General features: G+C 41.2%; 1 protein-coding gene across 2 annotated transcripts in view; it reads right to left on the minus strand.

The window, feature by feature from the left end:
• Positions 1–416: 416 nt before the first annotated feature.
• Positions 417–21,068, minus strand: part of LOC308339261 (uncharacterized protein) — a 30,579-nt gene continuing 9,927 nt past the window's right edge. The window contains exons 2-8 of one of the 2 annotated variants that reach the window (XM_080797744.1): positions 19,032–19,312; positions 18,689–18,759; positions 5,798–5,884; positions 3,925–4,051; positions 3,123–3,218; positions 2,525–2,607; positions 417–2,064 (exon numbers count right to left, since the gene is read on the minus strand). In XM_080797744.1, coding sequence (XP_080653870.1) covers positions 1,417–2,064; positions 2,525–2,607; positions 3,123–3,218; positions 3,925–4,051; positions 5,798–5,809 — 966 coding nt within the window. In that variant the 5' untranslated portion in view covers positions 5,810–5,884; positions 18,689–18,759; positions 19,032–19,312 and the 3' untranslated portion in view covers positions 417–1,416. Of the gene's footprint in view, positions 2,065–2,524; positions 2,608–3,037; positions 3,219–3,924; positions 4,052–5,797; positions 5,885–18,688; positions 18,760–19,031; positions 19,313–21,068 lie in introns of those variants that run through there. The other variant, XM_080797745.1, reaches the window with a different exon arrangement.

A 21,068-nucleotide genomic window follows, 5' to 3' on the forward strand; every position in this document is an offset into this window, starting at 1 on the left:
TCTAAGATGTGGTCACTGGATGAACTCCTGCCGTCAAAGAAGCTTCATGGAAAAACTCTAAGGAACATTCTTGGTCTGGAAAGACCGAGTTTCCCAGGGGCATAGGAGGGCTGGAGCAGCCTCATGGTTTACACTAGTATCTGGGATACTATGCTTGTGCTTCTACTACCAGGCTCATAGCACAATGAGTAAACTGTCAGTTGGGGTGAAGGTCCCTGCTTTGCCACCACCAGGTGCAGAAGGAGCTAGCTGATGGTGGGAAGTTGGAACAGTGGAGCTGATCTCTGTGGAAGGAGCTGTTAGAGGAAGAGGAGACTGTCTTGTTGAGTCTCTAATCTACATACCAAGGAGTGTAGGCTCAAACCCGTGTGTTTACAACTGCATAGAGAAAACCAGAACCTCAACAACAGATTTTTCAGCAACAGGGTTTATTAATTAAATATTTACAGGAAATAATGTATTGAAAAAGTTTTACCTTTTAAAAAATTCTGTATTCAATATGCTTAGATCAACGTTACCTTTTTGTATTTATATTCCACATTTTCCCCATGAATAGTTATTTTTCTCAAAATCCTGAATTACTGGTTACATTGTATGTCTGCCTGAAGTTCCCGCCACTGTGATTTCCTGACTGCCATCTCCTCAGGTAAGAAGCTTAATGTTGGCTGAGAAATAAGTGATCACTGACACTGAGTGCTGTACACAGTCCGAATCTTCACACGTGCCCCAAATGCCTCTCTATGAACAAAGGGTCTCTCATTTCTCACTGCAATATGAATTAGTTGTTATTCCTCAAGAGCATTCATCCTCTTACATGTTGTGTTAGTGTTTATTCAGACTTCACTGAGTTTTCTTGTGTGCACCACACCTGGTGCCTGGCTGCACGCCGTTCAGTGATCTCAGAGCTAGGGGTGCTCCCTTGTGCAGGCCCAATAGTGTGTTTCAGGTTGACAGCTGTTGCTTAAGACCTCGCCATCCCTTATTTTTTTTTTTTTTAAAGATTTTATTTATTTATTTGACAGAGATCACAAGCAGACAGAGAGGCAGGCAGAGAGAGAGGAGGAAGCAGGCTCCCTGCTCAGCAGAGAGCCCGATGCGGGGCTCGATCCCAGAACCCTGGGATCATGACCTGAGCCGAAGGCAGAGGCCCCAACCCACTGAGCCACCCAGGCGCCCCTCGCCATCCCTTATATTTACAGAGTGAGTTCTCTTACATCCTTCATGGGTTTGCTGCACAGTTGTCACACACAGGGATTTCTTCCATTTAAGCTGGTGTATGTCAAAGGAGGAAGAATGAGGGATCTTCTACATTGATTACAGACAGTTTCTTCAATGTGCAAGTCCTCTAGAGGTGTGTTTAAATGTTAACGCTATGGTTGAAGTCTCACCCACATTCATTACATTTATAATACGATGTTATCTAAGGTCAGAATATTTACTGAAGGCATTCATAATTTTCTCCCCATTGTGGGTTCCCTCGTGTCGTCTAAGAGCAGAACACTGACTGAAGGATTTCCCACAAAGATGACATTCATACGGTTTTTCTCCAGTGTGAGTTCTTTCATGTCGTCTAAGGGCAGAACACTTACTGAAGGCTTTCCCGCACAGGTGACATTCATATGGCTGCTCTCCAGTGTGTGTTCTCTCATGCTGTCTGAGGTTGGAGGACTGACTGAAGGCTTTCCCACATAGATGACATTCATATGGTTTCTCTCCAGTGTGAGTTAGATTGTGTTTTCTAAGGTCTGAGCTTTGAATAAAGGCATTCCCACAGATATGGCATTCGTATGGTTTCTCTCCAGTGTGAGTCATCTCATGTCTCCTAAGGCTTGAGCAATTACTAAAGGCTTTTCCACACAGGTGGCACTCACATGATTTACCTCTGGTGTGAATTTGCTTATGTTGATTAAGGTATGACTGGTCACTAAGGGATTTTGGACACTGTTTACTGATACAGGGTGTCTTTTCTGTGTGAGTTAACAAATGCTGAGTCAACATGAAGCCATGAGTGAAATCTTCTTCCAAATCTTTATATTCAAAGGGATCCTCTGGAGTATGAGATGCCTGTTTTGGGGAAAGAGATGGAAGGTTGTTAAAGTTGGCCCACATATCCATACATTCACTTTTCTACACAGAAATCCTCAATTAACCACTCAGTGATAGTCTCCAGTTAAAATCTTGCCAGTGTTACTTGCATACACATGATGTGTTTGTTCCTCCCCTGCCTACATAAAGATTTTTTCTTTTGTAGCATCCCAACTACAGAGCTTACAGATTATGTTTCAAAGGCTGGGCATACAATCAGTGTTTATACAGTTGTCTTTTTTTTTTTTTTTTACGATCTCAGGTTATGGTTTGGGGGTTCAGATTAATTTCTTCACTAAATTCAAACTAGTAAAAACTTTTTGCTCAAAAAAAAAGTTTAATCCCAACTTAATATGAATTAGGCTATTGTGCTCAATTATTAACATCCATTTCTAGGTCTTTCATTGGGATGACCAGGGTTACTACTCATGAAACTTACCACTGGCACGATTGCAGATGTGTCCTTCCTGCTGATATGTTGTGTGGCTATCATTTCTTGTTCTTTAAAGGCACTTCCCCTGCCTGAAATAATTGAAAACAAAACAAAACAAATAGAGTGACATTAGGGTAATGAAAATGTTGAAAAGCACCAAGACCCATGTGAGTATCTTTCAAAAACTGGCACTTTGATGGGGCAAATATGTCAAATGAAGGAATACTCTAGGAATACTAACTAATTCACAAAGATTTTCAGGATTGAATTATGAAAATATTCTAATGAAGGCAGATTGGGTAGGGAAAGAGAAGAGAAACCTTCAAAGGGGAATATTAGAGTAGGAGTTACTGTGTGAAAGTTTAACTTCATTTAAGTATATGAATATGCTTTCCCCAAAGCCAAAAGAAACACCGGCAAGAGGAAACACGAATTGTGATTGACAAATGCAAGGAATAATGACAACATTTGAAGAATTTTGCCCCAGTGTTGTTCTCCACATTTTAGAAAATCACTCACTTGACAAAATCTTCAGTTGGTATTTCCAATAACATACAGTGAGTAGGCACCTCCTCATACGGAAGCACAGGTCGCTGCAGCTCACCTGGGCTCTGGCCTTGAAGAAATCCAGTTTCTTCACTCCACAGCTCTTGTCCTTGCTCCAACTGGAAAATCAAATCTGATTTGCAATGCTGATATCCTGTTCATTGAAAAAAGGTACGTGGATTTTGAATTCTGTACTACTAAAAGTCCTCTCCTTCCCCAAGGCTAATCCTCATTAAGTCCAGGACAGGCAACTGAGGAAGAATAAGGAGAACACAACAAGAACTTGAATGGAAAAAAACACAAATCCAAGTATGTGTCGAAAATAGTGAAGACGTCTGGATGGTGATGTCCGTGCCCGAATTTAAAGACAGAATGCAGAATCCTCAGTCTTTTCAGAAATGGAGAAATTAAATGTCTCCACAGTGGGTTGGATTATTACTTTCAAACAGACACCAAATAAGCTCAACAAGAGAAATCAAAGTTCTATTTTTGTCATTGGTCTAGTTTCAATCCTTGAAATAATGACTACGGCAGAGTAATTATTTAGAAAATGTTTAAATAGTTTGTTTATGCATTCAGAAATACTGAATTCCCAGTTCTGCTCTGGTTGGTAGAGACTGAGTAGTAACAAAGACATTAAACTGTGGTCAAAAGTATATTCTAGTGGTGTGACAAACCAGATGTAGTAAAATATAAAGAAACGACTTCCTTTGAAGTAAGGTCTATGAAAGATTCAGGGTAGAGAGTGGAGTGGATACGCGGGATACACGGGTGTGCAGAAGCTGTTCCAGTGACTTGCTGCCCGACCAACTACCTTCCTACCCACCCATCTATGGAAGTGTATGCGCTGGCAGACTCACCCAGGGAGACGAGATGACGTATATTTTCCAGCATGACATCCCTGAACAGCTTTCGCTGGGATATGTCCAGCAGGGCCCACTCTTCCTTGGTGAAGTCTATAGCTACATCTTCAAATGTCACTGATTCCTAAAACATCACGGATATTCTGTTTTAGAGCATTCCCTACCGGCGTCCAGAGCAGGAGGGTTGCGATGACAGCACTGAGGAAGAAGAGGGTGGAGGAGCTGGGTGTGTAGAGAGATCAAACTAAGTCTAGGGCCCCTGTCGTTCATTCTTGGTGCAGAACTGGCATCTGCCTTTCAGATACATTACACAGATATAGTAATGAATTAATAAAACTTTACTATAAAGGAATATCACACAAAGTGTGATATTACACAGCCTCGATTTTTTTTTTTTTTTTTTTTTTTTTTAAGCAACTGGTAATTATGGGGGCACCTGGCTGGCTCATTCAGTAGAGCTTGCAACTCTTGATCTCTGGGTCATGAGCTCAGGTCCCAGGTTGGGTGTAGAGCCTACTTATTAAAATAAACACATAAAGTCTAAAATAAAAACTGGTAATTATATCAGACATATGATTATAAACTGGCACCTGAAAATTCATAACTAAAATTCACTTTTCTGATTAACTTCAAGTAACTTTACAGACTCAGTAAAAGGCAAACAATAACCATGACTTGCCACTTTTAAACCATGACACTGTTCCCACAGATGAACCTTTAATGACCTGTTGGGAGTATTGAAAGACCCAATGAACTAATGTATGAAGTTCTTCCTAAGTAAACATGTATTAAATACAGGCCATTAGTCATTAAAATATCCAAGAACCTTGAAACCATGTCTAGCATTCTTCAGAAATGAACACGTTTCATAGAGAACTTGGTATACACAGTGCAGTATTGCTCAAATCTGCAGTCTCAGTTGTTCATAATAAGGTGTAAGGTCAGAACAGAAGGTTCAGCAGCACAAGCCAGGAACCTCTGAGACAGCTGTACTGAAGGGCAGTCCTAGCCTGACCATTCCTGTGTTAGGAGGACTCCTAATTTTCTCTGGACCTTCGACACCAGTTATTACCTGTCTCCTGTCTTGTCCCTCTGCTAAAGAAGAACAGAAGCCTCTTGAATGGTTTTGCTTTATGTAGTTTTTAAAAAGTTTCTGCAAGATCTTAAAATTTACTCTACTATACGCCCTTCTCCTGAATATATAGCCACAATTACGGAGTTAATACTCCCTATACACTAAGTGTAGTTATCAAATATGAAAAAGGTTAATTACAAAAAGGTAAAATATGTGAACATATTTTGATAATGAAAATTTAGTAATCTTTTTAAGAAGTTTCCAGAAGTGCAAATATATTCTCTTGAAACTTTAAAATTGGAAAAATATGAATGATTCCTCATGCCCTTTCTGGCCTCAACTTCTCCTGTGCTCCCTTCAACACTCCACAGCCCTCACCCAGCACCTGAAACACTGGACTCGTGGAAAGCACCTCCTGATCAGACCACAGTGTTCTCCTCCTTGCTCAGCTCTTCAACCACAACCCTTTGTGAAAGGATCTTTAGAGCCAACACTATGCTCAATGGGTGGATTATGTCCCAATAAGGATATGGACTGAGTTAGAGAAAGCAAACTTCTTTCTTCTTTTCTGTAAATATACAAGTTTAATGGAGGCTGGGATAAACCAGTGTGCTATTATGTTACTAGTTATTGAGTTTTTGAATCATTATAACCATCCTAGAGTCCTGGGGAAATTTCACTGGAGCACCGATCCCTGAGGATTTCCCACCTGCAAGTGAACGTTTAAGCCAATAAAATTCGCCCATCTGACGGCCCCAGGGTGTTATTTCAGCAGAAAGAGGCTTCCCTACTCACCAGTGGCTGCATTGTCAGTAACTCAGTTGCCAGGTGTCTTTCTCTGGGTTTTCACTCTCAGACAGTCCAAGCACTAAGCAGGCAAAGCTAAGGATGGAGAAAGAAGCCATGAGATCCCAGTCCTGTGCCCAAGATTGCCAGTCTCACCTGTCATGAAGCCCCAAACCTTACCTGGGTGTGACCCCCAGCCTAACCAACAAACATGCAGTGCAGCCTATAAGAAATGAAGAGGACTTGCTTCCTCTCCTATGTTCAAAAGAAAGAAGACCAAAAAAAAAAAAAAAGACCAGGACTACAGGTGCTAATAAAAAACATACACATACAAATACAAATACAGAGATTTTATGAGTAAGAACATCGAAAGTATTGAGTTATATATGTTAATGAGCCCACAGCATCCAGAGTTATTTAATTCCTCCCTGATTCCAAAGCTTAGAGATCCTAGACTCGTGCCACATACTGATTTTTATCTCCATCTGTAGGTAAACACAGAATTTCTCAGATTTCATTATTCTCATACCCAAGCAGTGGTTCCCCAGCATCCACAGCAGCCTTCTGGAGCCATCCTCCCTTCCTGCTGTCCCTCAACTCTAACTTTTAGATCTGCTGCCCATGGACTTGGATGCCAAAAAACCTAAAAAGTCTATTTTATGATAGGGTTCATCAATTCAAGGACTTATTCCATTTGGAGGGATCAGTGGCACTCATTCTGCAAGTCTAGTCCTTAAAAATGCCCTGCATCAGAAAGGAGGAATATGAGTCATAATGTTCCTGTCATTTACTGTCCAAATCCTTTATTTCAAGGTCGTCCAGATAATCCAGAAAGCCTGTGGTTCAGGAGAAAATCTAGTTGCTCTGATTATTTTAATAAAGTGGTAACTGAAGTCCTTGAAATCCTGTTCTGTGTTAATCTTCAGTAGCTGTACTATGCCCACATTTCATTACACACACACGTATGTATATGTACACACATTTACATATATACACACAAATGTGTGAGACACAGTGAGAAAGCATGTATAAATTGTCAACTCTCCCCTAAGACACCAATAATTAGATGTATTTCGTGGGAAAGTTATGATAATGTGTCATAAACAAGGTAGGATTAACTCACCCATTTGTACCTGAGGTCCAGAAAAAGAAAAAAAAAAAGAAATTTGTATCAAATGTGACCCCACTTCGATATTTATATGTATTCGTTTATTTAACCCTCACAATAAACCTGGTGATTTTATTTACCAGTTTAACAAATGACATGAACAGAAGAGGTTCAAAAAACTTCAATAATGTAACAAAGTTACACAGCTAGGAAATGACCTACTCATATTTTAATTTTGCTCTGTCTCCTATGAAAAATTCCTTAAGGATTACACACCACACCTAGGTTTTACCTGGAATATGGCATCACTTCTAACTTAAATCAGTAGCCCTACCATCATTACAATTTCTTCTCCTTACTTTTTCACAGAGATTACACCCCACACTCAGTTCTCTGTACATGGGAACCTCTGTGGACTGGCCACTTCTCAAACATCAGGCTTTCCCCCTCTTCATGTTTCCTGCCCACTTGAATCCACACCGACTCATTTCAACAGGCACCTACCAGGACCAGCACTTTCTATGTTCCCTACACTATTAACCACTATTATCCACATTTCCCCTTCAAGATCTCAATCAACAGCAGGTGATTCCACGTACTCGCCTTTCCTGTGACTGCAGCTGACACACATGGCTAAGAAGTTGATCCCTGTCTAAAAACAGAACTACTTCTCCTAGGGGCTTTTAAATGTGTCTGCCAACTCTGTCATTCTTCCATGCTCCCATAAATATTTCAGATCTTCCCCATGCCTGCTGATGCTACACATTCTCGCCTTTGAAAAGGCAAGATTATTCCCTACTACACATACTGTGCTTGCTGTAACAGAGTAGCACTCACTGAGGGGCTTAAACAATAGAAAATTATTTTCTCACAATTCTGGTGTCACCAGGATTGGTTTCTTCTAACCCTCCCATCCCCACCCAACTTAGCTCACAGCCAGCCATCTTCTGTCTCCACATGGCCATCCCTCTGCACATGTCTGTGACATAATTCCCTCTTCTTGCAAAGACACTAGTCAAACTAGATTAGGGCCGACCCTAATGCCCTCATTGTACCTTAATTGACAAATTTTAAGGCCCAATCTCCAAATACACACTGAGGGTCGGGACTTCAACATTTGACTTTTGGGAATACAAAATCAGTCTATAAGAGAGATGAATTATCTAAGGTGACACACTAACTCAGTTTTTCATCATAATATCTACAAATATTCCTACATTCATATCCATTGCTGACTCTTTTTCTCCCATTAAATAGAAGTCGTGCTACCTCTAGGTCCAATGTCTCCAAATGAATTCCTTTTTCTCCTGTTTTGTTGAGAACTGTATTCCTGTTTATAAATTAAATTTCCTTTCCCAAAAACCTGTCCATCTCTCCACAATCAATCCCCCCATCATTTAAATTCATTGTATCTCATAACTTAAAGCAAAAATGTCCTCTGAACCTATTCTCTCTCCAGTTGCTGCCCTTCTGTCCTCCCTTCAGAATCAAACTGGAAGTGTTGTCCTTCAGCTCACATCCTTCTCTCCCTTTAACTTAAAAGGCCACCACTGATTATTTTATAAATACGTATTAACATCACTGATTGTCTCTGTCTCTCCAATAAATCCTTACCTGGAAACAGAGGAGTTAAACCTTGACCTCATTTTCAGAACTTCTTCCCCTCTATAATCAGTCCTTCTCCCACGTCCTCTGTGAAGAATTCCTCAGCCCTACTGGAACGTCTCAAGACTTAATGTGAGTGCCTGTTCTTTTATACCATGTCCTGGCAGGCACATTTCTTCAGTTGTTCCCATTTTTCTACTGTTGTCTCTAAATTGAAAGTGACCAATTTCTTATCTGGATTCCCTTTTCTGAGAGATCATCTCTGCTTGCAAAGTTACACCTAAAATGAAGTACTTCTCGGGACAATAACTCTAGCCCACCAAATATAGGAATTACTCCTTTGTCTGAATCTTAGTTAGTGGCTGGCTCCATCTGAGTACTGACATTTTAAATGCCTTTACCAAACCAACAAACACACCAGTACTATTTCTAGCCTGGGCACTACTATCATTCTTTGTTTCCAATCCCATCCACAAACTTCCTACCCCATACTCTTTCCACTCCAGTTTCAGTTCAAATCTCCATTACACAGATATTTTCATTAAATTCCAACCAAAGTAAGTGTTTCCCTTGCCCTCTGCCTTGACGTAAATAGAACTACTATTTTTTCAGGTCACACATGTAATTTGTTATAGATTTATTTTTATTTATGCTGTCCTCTAAAGACCTAAATGCAGAAAAATCTACCTACGAATGGTAGAATTAGGCAAGTTTCCCTGTGACCACTACATCTGAATTTTAAGAGAAATTCCATGTCCATAAGAAACCTGCCCCCAAGTGCCTGCAGTCAGATAAACCATCACTTCCTGATTATAAATTCCTCCCTGAAATAAAGGAGTCTGTCTTTCCTCTTAAAAATTCTATCCAGTACTTACCCAAACCCAAACAGATGGAAAAGCGAATGAAGCCAACTCTTTGATGTGTAGCTACCACACAAAGGACCTCAGAGTTTCTTTCTCTACATAAATCACCCTTTTGATGGTGATCTATCTTTATAAGCAGTTGATAACCTCATCAGTGACATAAATCAAAGGATACACCCTGGTCAGTCTGAATGCCAGTCAATATAAACCTAATTAAGCCAAGCCTTTCTAACAAAATCTTTTCTAATTAGGTAAATCCTATAGATGCAATTAGGGAAAACAGATGATACCCTTTTTGTCTAATGATATTTTTTAGAGTTGTTTTATGTTCATCACAAACCGAGCAGAAAATATAGACAGTTCCTATACACCTCCTATCCCCACAAAAGAACAGCCTCCCCCCCAATCCATATCCTACTCCAGACTGGTACATTTGTTAGAACTGATGAACCTACACTGATACATCATTGTCACCTCAAGTCCTTGTTTACAGTACTGTTCACTCTTGGTGCTCTATCTTCTGGTGGTTTGAAAAATGTATGATGACATATATGCACCTTTACAGTATCCTCAGAGTATTTTCACTGCTCTAAAAATGCTGTGCTCTGCCTCTTCATCCCTGCCCACCACCTCAACCCCTGGCCACCACTGAATGTTTTACCGTCTTCTAGTTTCACTTTTCTAGAATGTCATAGTTGGGATCACACAGTATGTACTTTTCAGACTAGCTTCTTTTACTTAGTAACAGGCATTTAAGGCTCCTCCATGTGTTTTCACTGGCTTGATAGGAAGTGAATAATATTTTTTTTACCACTGAATAATATTCTAGCATTTAGATATACCACTGAATAATATTCTTTTTTACCACTGAATAATATTCTAGCATTTAGATATACCAGGTTTATTTACCACTGAATAATATTCTAGCATTTAGATATACCAGGTTTATTAATTCATCACCCACTGAAGGACATTTGGGTTGCTTCCACGTTTTGGCAATTATGAATAAAGCTGCATTCATGTGGAAGTTTCTGTGTGGACATATGTATTCCAACTCATTTAGATAAACAGCGAGAAAGAAGCATGACTGCTGGATCACGTGGTAATAAGTTTAATTTTATAAAAAGCTTCCCAACTATCTTCCGAAGTGGCTGCACCAGTTTGCATTCCTACCAGCAATGAATTAGAGTTCCTGGTGCTCTGCATCCATACCAGCATTTGGTGGTCTCAGTATTTTGAATTTTCCCCATTCTAATGGCACAGTGGTTTTTTGTTTGTTTTTTGGGTTTTTTTTTTTTTTGTGCATTTCATTGACGACATGACGGTGAGCATATTTCAAGGGCTTGTTTTCTATCTGTATCTTCTTTGGTAAGGTTCAGATCTTTTGCCCATTTTTTAATGGAGTTGATAATTTTCTTATTGATTTTTAAAATATTTTATATAAGTCCTTTATCAGATATCTGTTTTGCAAATATTTTCTCCCAGCTTGTGGCTTGTCTTCTCACTTTTTTGACAGCATTTTTCACAAAGCAGAAGTCTTGGATTTTAATCCAGTTCACTTATCAGTTACTTCTTCCATGGATCTTGCCTTTGAGGTTATAGTTAAAAAGTCATTGCCAAACTTAAGGTCACCTTGATTTTTTCCTGTGTTTTCTTCTAGGAGTGGTTTTTTTTTTTTTTTAAGATTTTATTTATTTATTTGTCAGAGAGAGAGAGCACAGGCAGACAGAGTGGCAGAGGGAGAAGCAGGCTCCCTGCGGAGCAAGGAGCCCGATGTGGGACTCAATCGCAGGACACCGGGATCATGACCTGAGCCGAAGGCAGCCGCTTAACCAACTGAGCCACCCAGGTGTCCCTCTTCTAGGAGTTTGATAGTTTAGATCTGTTATGTGTTTTGAGTTAAATTTTTAAGAGTATTAAGGTCTGTGTTTAGATTCAGTTTTGTTTTGTGTATTGATTTCCAGTTGTTACCTGCTTCCTCACTGTTGATAATACTTTCATTGTATTATTTTTGTCCCTTTGTCAAGTATCAGTTTACGGTATTTGTGTGGGTATACTTCTCGGCTCCCTATTGTGTTTCATTGATCTAGCTGTCTGTTTCACCAATAGATTTTATTCTTTAATTCTTCATCCTTCTAAAGATCTCAAAAGCAACCTTCATCTCTTTTCCCAGAGGCCTCACCATTTGGTGGACTTTGGTAGTTTTGGGAAACAATGGAAAAAAGCTAAAGCCAAGAGCTCTATCCTGCTCTTTATTTATTTAGATTTTATTTATTTTCGAGACAGAGCATGCATGAGCAAGGGGCAAGGGCAAAGGGAGGGAGTCCCAAGGGGATCCCATTATATGCACAGAGCCAAAGGCATGGCTTGATCTCATAACCTGAGCTGAAACCAAGAGTCAGTTGCTTAACTGAGTGAGCCATCCAGGTACCCCTCCAGCTGTCTGTCTATTTATCTGTTTATTTATTTGACAGAGAGAGAGAGAGAGAGGAGGGAGCAGGCTCCTCGCTGAGCAGAGAGCCTGATGCGGGGCTCGATCCCAGGACCCTGAGATCATGACCTGGGCGGAAGGCAGCGGCTTAACCCACTGAGCCTCCCAGGCGCCCCACCTGCTCTTTATTTTTAGGAGGCCTTGTAATCTGACAACTCTGACTGTGAGCACTATGGTGACTCCAAATAACAGAAATACTTACACTTAAAATACATGCAGGTATCTAGAGTGTGACATTTTACTACCAAGAAATAGAAAAAGAATTCAGCATAGGTCTCCATCAGATTTCTCTGACTCATGCCTAAGAACTGTAATACCCTAAGCTTCAAAATATTAGGGCTTCCTAGAATAAATTATATAGCTTCATTACTGGTTTTTCTATAAATAGGATGTGCTTTGTTTTTGAAAAGAAAAGTTTCAAAGAATTAGGATGTATCTTAACATATATTGAGTATATGTATCTTAACATATATTGAGATATAAAAGAACAAATTGTTTTTGAAGAGAAATCATTCAGTATACATTTTAAATATAAGCATTTGATTTAGAAAAAGTTGTCACTGGCATCCTTGTTACCATTATCACTGCCACCACCATCAAATGCTGGTGCACTAAGGCCAAAAGAGTGTCGAACCAGGTGCTCCCGAGGCCACATGCTCCAGAGGGCCAAGGCTCTAGTCTGAGTATAGTCTGCACATGAGTCACTGCTGTAATTATGTCTGGGGCAATACAGGCAAACCCAGCTAAGTACAAGGGCTCAGAGACTTTGCGCTACATCTGTGACCCACTCTCCACAGCTCATGTTTTTACATCTGTTGTCTTACATGTATGTTTGTCTTTCATAGTCTTGGATAGATGGATCTTCTGTAGAAATATAAGCCATGGGGCGCCTGGGTGGCTCAGTGGGTTGGGCCGCTGCCTTCAGCTCAGGTCATGATCCCAGGGTCCTCGGATCGAGCCCCGTGTCGGGCTCTCCTGACGAGAGCCTGCCTTCCCCTCTCTCTCTGCCTGCCTCTCTGCCTACTTGTGATCTCTCTGTCAGATAAATAAATAAAATCTTAAAAAAAAAAACAAAAAAAAAACCATAAGCCAGTAAGTAACAGTGAACTGTTTACACACAGGAAACAGCATAAAAACAAAACAAAATTTACCTTATATTCTACACTAAAAGTGCTGACAATTCCATGGTACGATCTTTTGGGCACAATTAAACAAATAAAGTAGCCACAGTGCAATAGTGAGGATGACAGCAGCCTAACATGAACTTATGGGGCCCCTGACTCACACCAATCACAATCACAATCCTCACAGGGTGAGAATCCCCTGGAGAATGTGGACATGCGAAAGATGACCTAGCAGTCCTTCCTTTCCATGTAGTAGGATGGACATGAGGAGTCTGCATTTTGGCAAGTACACCAGGGATGGTGCTGTGGAGTGTGGAGTGGAACCCTGAAAAGTGTGAGGAAGTGGCTAATAAGCTAGAGACAAATTCTTAATATGGGCTCAGGTCCCTAATCTGACATGGCCAGATTCACCTCCTCAGAGCCACTCACTCATCCTTGGTTGCACGGAAATCATCTGGCTCATGGGCTTGCCTCATTCATGGGCCACGTGCCCCCTCACCACGTGCCAGCTCACTGTCTCACCCACGAACAGCCCTTTTACTAGAACGGCTCTCCCATCCCCAATGTGGCAGTCTTAACTTCCTTACTCTATAAGAAGCTGCTTACATATCATACCTCCTTTGAAGGGTATGATCCTTTTCCCTGAACATTTAGTCTAATGTTGGTGGCCAAACCTCCCCGTTTTCCTAGCAGGGCACGCAGGACACTTCCCTACACAGCTAGTTTGACTGTCTCCTCCTCTGGACTGTGTGAACTTAGGGGAGCAAGGATAACACCTGTCTCGGGCTCAGCAACGTACCAGAGTCTCTTTACACTGTATGGGATACAGAGATTCGATGAATGTAAAAAAGCAGTGTAAGAGTAATTTACCATTGAAACAAAGTCCTCTGTTTTAGATCCATCAAATGTAGGGCCAAACCTTCGTGCTCTGGTGGCACTATTCTTGCTCAGCCTTCTACCAGAGGCGAATTTTAATCTTCTAACTGAAACACAAAGTGATGCAACTACTTTCTATACTACAACTTTCTATACTACAACAGTTTAACAATGAGGGCCTCCAGAGTGCAGGCCCAGGATCCAGGGTCTTGCTATCTAGACTAGCCTGCTTCTGAGCTAGTGACAAGTCCTCTTCTGAGAATTTGTGAGGGTTTTCTTGTTTCATTTTGTTTTTTTCCCTCCTCCAATTCAATGGAATTGGGTTTAGTTTGCAAACTGGTTTAAGTACAGGAAATACCTGAATGGACTTAGGTCAGAGGTCTTCCTAGGATCTACAGAGCCGTCTTAGAGCTGCTGTCAATCAAGTGATCCTCAGAAAGTGGTTGGGAGACTGGTGGGGTATCTCACTACCGCACAGGCCGATGAAGTCTCTGCGGCCCATGTGCACAGACGGTCCCCTTCACACTACAGTATAACTGGAGAATCTATCCCCATATTCTGTGGGGCTGCCTTGTACATATGATGACGCAGTGCCACCTGGGAGGGAATGCTGGATAAACATGAGCAAATTCTCCTGAATGCTTTACCATGGAAATTCTTGGGCTTTGTTTTTTTAGATTGAGAAATATTTAAGTAAGGATTTACTATTACACAGGGACGACTTATCATCCAGAAAGCATTTTCTACAGACAAGTAAATATAAATGCTTGAACATTCTCTAGAGAGCTCAATACAAGTATAACTTTTAAATCTGGTTTTAGTAAAACTGTTTTTAAAAACACAAATTAGGGGGCGCCTGGGTGGCTCAGTCAAGCTCCATACCGGGCTCCCTGCTCGGCGGGAGCCTGCTTCTCCCTCTCCCACCCCCCTGCTTGTGTCCCCTCTCTCACTGTGTCTCTGTCAAATAATAAATAAAATCTTTAAAAAAAAAAGCAACAACATACAAATTAGTATGTTATACTGTTCTTTTGTGGCTTTTTTTTTTTTTTAAGATTTTATTTGACAGAGCACAAGCAGGGGGGAGTGGCAGCAGCCGAGGCAGAGGGAGAAGCAGGCTCCCCACTGAGCAGGGAGCCCGATGCGGGACTCAATCCCAGGACCCTGGGATCATGACCTGAGCTGAAAACAGATGCTTAACTGACTGAGCCACCCAGGCACCCCATGGCTGTTATTTCTATGAAAAGAAATTTCCTTGGTCAAGTTAGGTAGATGCAAATTCTGTTCTTGCTATTATCTTATATTCAATAAATAAATGTTACTGTGCCAGTATTACTGCTGTAGTAATGCCTTCAGAGTTCCAAAAGATCTATTGTATTAAGAAGATCAACTGCCCTTACATATTCCAGGTAATTCAAGTCACTTGGATCAATCTGTTGGGTTGCTAGATCAATTATTATATTTCTCATCAATCTATGTATACTTTACTAAATAAAATTTCTGAGCAACTGACCTTTATTTGATGCCTTGGGAAACTTATCAATAAATCTTAACTGGAGGTTTAATGGACACCAGGTAAAATTCTGCGAACTCTAAATGTGCCCAGTCAGCCTCACAAAATAGTAACGTGTTATGACTTCCATTATTATGAAGAACTGTGGCCCACGTTCCGTAAAGCACATGTCAGGCCCGTCACAGTCAAAACTGGTGGTGAAAGTCTTCCTTGGGGAGTCCCACAGAATCAGCAGCTTTAGACTGAAATGAGTGAGGGCTTCATGTTATTCTTACTGCCCAGATGCAGTAAAAGGAGGCAGAGAGAAGCCAACTATCCAAGAAATGTCAACTGTCCATTCAGTTCCTCACTTCCAGGCCACTGCTTCCAAGCCGGCACTGGAAAAGGCTGTGAGGTGCTCAAGTGTCCAGGTAAGCTGTTTTCATATTTGGGACTTGTATTACATTTCCCTCTGACAGGTCCTCCTTTTCACAGTCCTGGAGTCTGGAGTGTATACTGGTATGGGACTAGAGCCCACCTTTTGTTTGTTTGAGCTAGGTAATGGCACTGTCCGGGTTTAGGATATTTTCTTCCTATTGTTCAGACAAATAACTTGTAATTAAGAAAAGAAACAGCTGCATCATTCTTCCTTAGATCAGCCATCCAGTAACTTCTCCTTTGCTGAATTTAAACTGACCATAGCGTTCACTTCTACTTAAAGTCTGATTTGGACTACTGTCCACCCGTTCTCAAGCACCTTCATTATGCATCAGGGAAATTTCCAGTCATTAAGCTGTGGAACGTAGAATACGTCCAAAGAAGCCTACATGATCCATACCTAGTGGCTAAGGGGGAAAATAACTTAGAGAAACATGTAAGGCTTGAAGAGGCCGGACCACTTAAACTGTGGAGATCTGCCGTGGCAGCATCGCAGAATTCCATCAAGAATGAATCAATGCTAGAGCCACCTAAGTAAAGAGGCATGACGCTAATACTGACGCAAGAAAGTCATCCACAACCAGGGTTTTCCCCCAGGTCCTGATTGTGCAGAATCATGGAACTTCATTCACCATCGCTGAGATCTACCTTGGGCAGCAGAGAAGACCCTTGTAGTTCATCCCTTCTCAAGCAAATGGAACAGCTGTGACAGCTGGTTTCGGAAGGCACAGGCTCCTGTTTCTGGACTCTATTCCTCCCAACTATAAGAAGTGGGGTCCACTCAAGAGGTCACCGAGGCAGAGGTAGGAGGAGCTACCCTAACTGGCTTCCTTAAAAGGTAAGACAAAACATCCCAGTTCTTTCTCAGTTCTACCATTATACTCCTATCCTGGAGCAACAAAGGAGAGTTACTAATTTTTTAATATGTTCCTTCAATCCCTCTGGTAGTTATGCTTGACTTGGCATGCACTGGTTCCCAAGAGTTGCTTATAAAATATTCAGGGGTTTTGTAAATTGGATGGTACGCCCTTGTTAGCTTGAGTTTTGTCAGTATACAAGGAAATCAGCAAATGATATAAATCAAGACTTGTTTCAGAGAGTCAGTTAACTACTGCAAGACTGCCAGAAGCCACTGACCTGTATGTTTCCCTTTCCAGCAGGACCACAGAATGTGGACTCTTGCCTCCATTAGCATTATCTTGAGAGAACACTAATTTCCTCCATCATTTAGTATTCATACGGAATCCTGTATATCTGACTTAAAATTGAGAACATTACCTTAAAAATAACATGCTTTATGATTTCTAAAACAAACACATTTGTTTAAAAAGTATTTCACATTTCTGCAAAAGTTAGCACTGTGGTCCCTAGCCCAGAACTCCCATTCCAGCAGAGGTGTCCATTCCCAGACTGTAAGCCTAAAGGCTCTCTTGAACTCGCTCACATCTTCCAACCCCGCTCTGCACGAAGTCTGTGGATGACTCACAGGCGAAGAAGCCATCTGCCCCAATACGCCATCAATATTGACCACATATTAGGTGACAGGTATTCACTTATGGTCTTGCCATTTACTCAGAAAACCCTTTATCATCTTCACCTTCCCTCTCAGGAAACCAGTCTGGACAGAATTCACGTGACCTGACAGAACCCAGAGAGCATATCATTAATTGGCTCATATTTATCTGGTTCAAAAACCTGTTCCCTGACCACAGTTTATGATGAGTTATGTCTTCTCATGGTTTCAAATGCCTCTGAAAAATAGCAACTCCAGAGGATAAACGATTTGGCAGGAAGGGAAAGGATAAAAAAGGATGCTGGGTGTGTAAGTAAGGGCGGTGAGAAGTGGGACTGAGCCATTTCGTGGCTTCACGTCCACCCTTCAATAGATGAGCTTGGGCGGGATTAAAGGGGACCAGAGAATGGAGCAGAACTTTCTACAGAAGAGCCTTGGCATTCTCTCTCCTGACATGGGGTATGGACTTCCAGGAACTTGAGGGTTTGGGGTCTGGGCATCTTAGGCAAACAGAGAAGATGTGAGGGGTAGCAGGGACATCGTCAGCATTGGAGAACTTGGCTCAAATGGCGGCAGTGAATCCATCCTTTCTAGTTGAGACAATACTTGGGTAGTGAGACCGTTCACTCTCATACTGAGTTTCTAAAACTTCTGAAGATGCTGGACTACTGCCTGTAGGAACTCATCTGCTGAGAAGGAGTTCACCAGTTTTAGGTTCTGGAATCTATCAACTTCACAGAGGGTCCATCATAAGCCCCATATCTGACACTTAAGGAAATGTCCACCACTTCCAGGAACTACAGAGCCTTCAGCCGGGACAAGGTCACCACCTGCCTGTCACTGAAGGCAGGAACAGCTTCCAAGCCACAGTTGTGTTGGAAGAAGAGCAGTCATTTTCCTCGAAGATCCATGACTTTGAAATTTTAGAGCTGTGCAGCTCCAGATTTGTCAGGAATTGGGGGAGTTTGGGTGACTGGGAGTTTCCTCAAGTGTGCAACATGCAACTATAGTTTAGTCAGGTGGGGGCACCTCTTCCCAATCTCCTTTCATCAAAGCTGGAATGATTTCAGATTTATGCCTCAGCTCCCACACTGTGTAGCATCCCACACTCAGTGACAAGAACCCTGGTCCCATGTATCGCCAGGAGAGAAGTCTTACCTGCAGTAACCAAACATTATCATGCTCAAAGGACTACAATCTACTGACTTCAACTTGAATCAGACAGCGGAATGATTAATGTTCAGGGCTCTTGAACAGTATCAAAGCTCCAACGAGCCACCATATATAAACCCTCTGAGGAGGCCAGCATGGGTTCTGTGTAAGAACTGCCATCCATATAAAGCAGATACCCTCAAGCATTTTCGCAAATAAGAGTCCATACATACATACATACCCTGTAAGGTGTCAGGTACATGTCTCCATAGTGCAGAATGCTCAACTAGCATCTTCCAAAGCTTACAAACTCTGCAGAGGAAGAAAACCGACATTCATCTCCAAAGCTGATGAGAGCACCCACAGTTTCACACCTGGCCCCTTGCTGTCCTCCTCCATGGCTACAAGGCCAGAAAATGCATGAATACCCTGTTCCAACTGTGCCCTCAGTATCTTCCCTTTTAGGGCACTTGGACTGGGCCCTATGGCTCCATACCCCTCCGACACCTGCCTTTTCCCTGAGCTTTGAGGTACTAGCCCTTCCGAAGAGTGACAACACCCCTCCCCTGGACACTGGTCCATACCTGGAAATCTGACTCTCTTCTGTAATGCACAGAAATGAGAATGTCTTCAGCATCACAGAGCTAAGCAGTGCCAAGGTGATAACCAAACTTTGCTCTCTGCTGGCTGTATGCATGTACTGTGATGAAGAAATTGAATCTTTTGACTTCTTGGGTGAGCTGAAGGGTCTGAGAACGGGATAATTGTTTAAATGTCTGGAGAGGTGAAAGCAGGATTCTGGGCACCGGATCCTCTTATTTTCCTCTCAGTCACCCAGTGGAGAAGACAGGGCTTTGATTCAGATCTGAAAGAGAAACCATATATTAATGCGAGGATCTGGCAACCGGGGAAAGGTACCAACATCCAGGACACTCAACAATGCCTAAAATATACTCTATAAAATATGGTTTACCAACTGAGTTATCCAGAACATACGGGAGAATCCAAGGGGAGAGAGGGAAAATCTAGAGAAGCCGGTATCACACTGGTCAGGGGATTATGTTAGGTTTTGCCTTCAAGGCAAATTTAGATTGAAATGTAAATTTCAATTTAGAAATTCTACATTTAGAATTTTTCTACATTTTAGAAATTTTTCTACATTTAGAATTTACATTTAGAATTTCTACGTTTAGAATTTTTCTTCAAAGAAAATATAGGGATATGTAGGGAATCCCTATACACACGAAACAGGAAAGTCCTATGAGTGGGAAGGAAGACTTTACCTAGGTATCACTGTGTTTTGTCCATGTTTCCAAGTGGTACACATCAAAGGTCATGAGTGGATGAAAACCGTAAATAAAAAAGCAGCTTCTCGGTAGCTGATTATTTCTTAGATTATGGAAAATGGCAGCTAGATCGCACAAACTTTTGAAATGTCCTGTGTTAAACAGTCATCATTTTGAGCCAGGAAGAGGTCCTAACATGTATTTCTCTGCAAACTACAATCATGAATTCATAGGGTTTAAGGAGAGTTCAACTCAATGAAAATGGCATGGAAAAAATAACTAACACAGTTAACTATTAAAAAAGGAAGAGGAAGGAAAGAGAAAATGAATGAATATTAATAGTCAAAGAATCCTTTGCCTTGGAGCAAAACATTTAAGAATTATCCAATAATTTTAGTAATGGATAAGTAACAAACTATTAAAAACCTTAAAAATAGGAAAGCCTGGGTGGCTCAGTCCATTAAACATCTGCCTTCAGCTAGGTCATGATCCCAGAATCCTGGGATCAAGCCCCGAGTCGGGCTCCCTGCTCAGTAGAGAGCCTCCTTTTCCTTCGCCCTCTGCCTGCTGCTCTCCCTCCCTCCCTCTCTGTGTGTGTATGTGTCAAATAAATAAATAAATAAAAATAGGACTTCAAAGCAGAATTATAAGGATGAAAGAGATTACAAGGAAGAAGGAAAAATGACTTGGCAAAGCTCCCAAACTTCCAAAAATAAAATAAAAACCATTTAAAAGAGAATACACTGGGAGGTACAAAAAAGAAAGAGAGACCCTGCTGCAAAACCACTCATTAATGTTGCTGACAGGCTTAAAATGAGCAAAAGAGAAAAGGATTAAGTGAAAATCATTCAAAGCTGTGAAAGACAAGCCCACCCGCAACCTATGCAATCTATGTTACTGGTAAAGACCACAAAGGAAATGATATGACAAAAAATAATTTCATAAATTCAACAAAATATTAAAGCATACAAAGAATTTGTGAGTTTGTGGAAATGCAGTTTGGAAAATCACATATAAAGCAATACAAAATAAAAGTGCCCCAAGAGTCTATAATTCAAACATGAATGATTTGAGGATCATTGTAAAAACTCAAGTGAGATATGAGATGATATTCAGTGAACAAAATGTGACCATGAAGAAGGCCTACAAAATCTTTGGGGAAACCAACTGTGACCCTTAATCTTATAACCAAGTGAACTCTTCCTCAACTCCCACGAGATGGATTTAGAGAAGATTTGTAAGTATAATACACAGATCAATCAGCAATAATTTAGTGGCACGGAGACTGTGCCAAAGAGAAAAAAAGGGACACACACTAAATATTTTTAGAGCACT

Source organism: Martes martes (assembly GCF_963455335.1).
Source record: "Martes martes genome assembly, chromosome: 2".
Classification (NCBI taxonomy): domain Eukaryota; kingdom Metazoa; phylum Chordata; class Mammalia; order Carnivora; family Mustelidae; genus Martes; species Martes martes.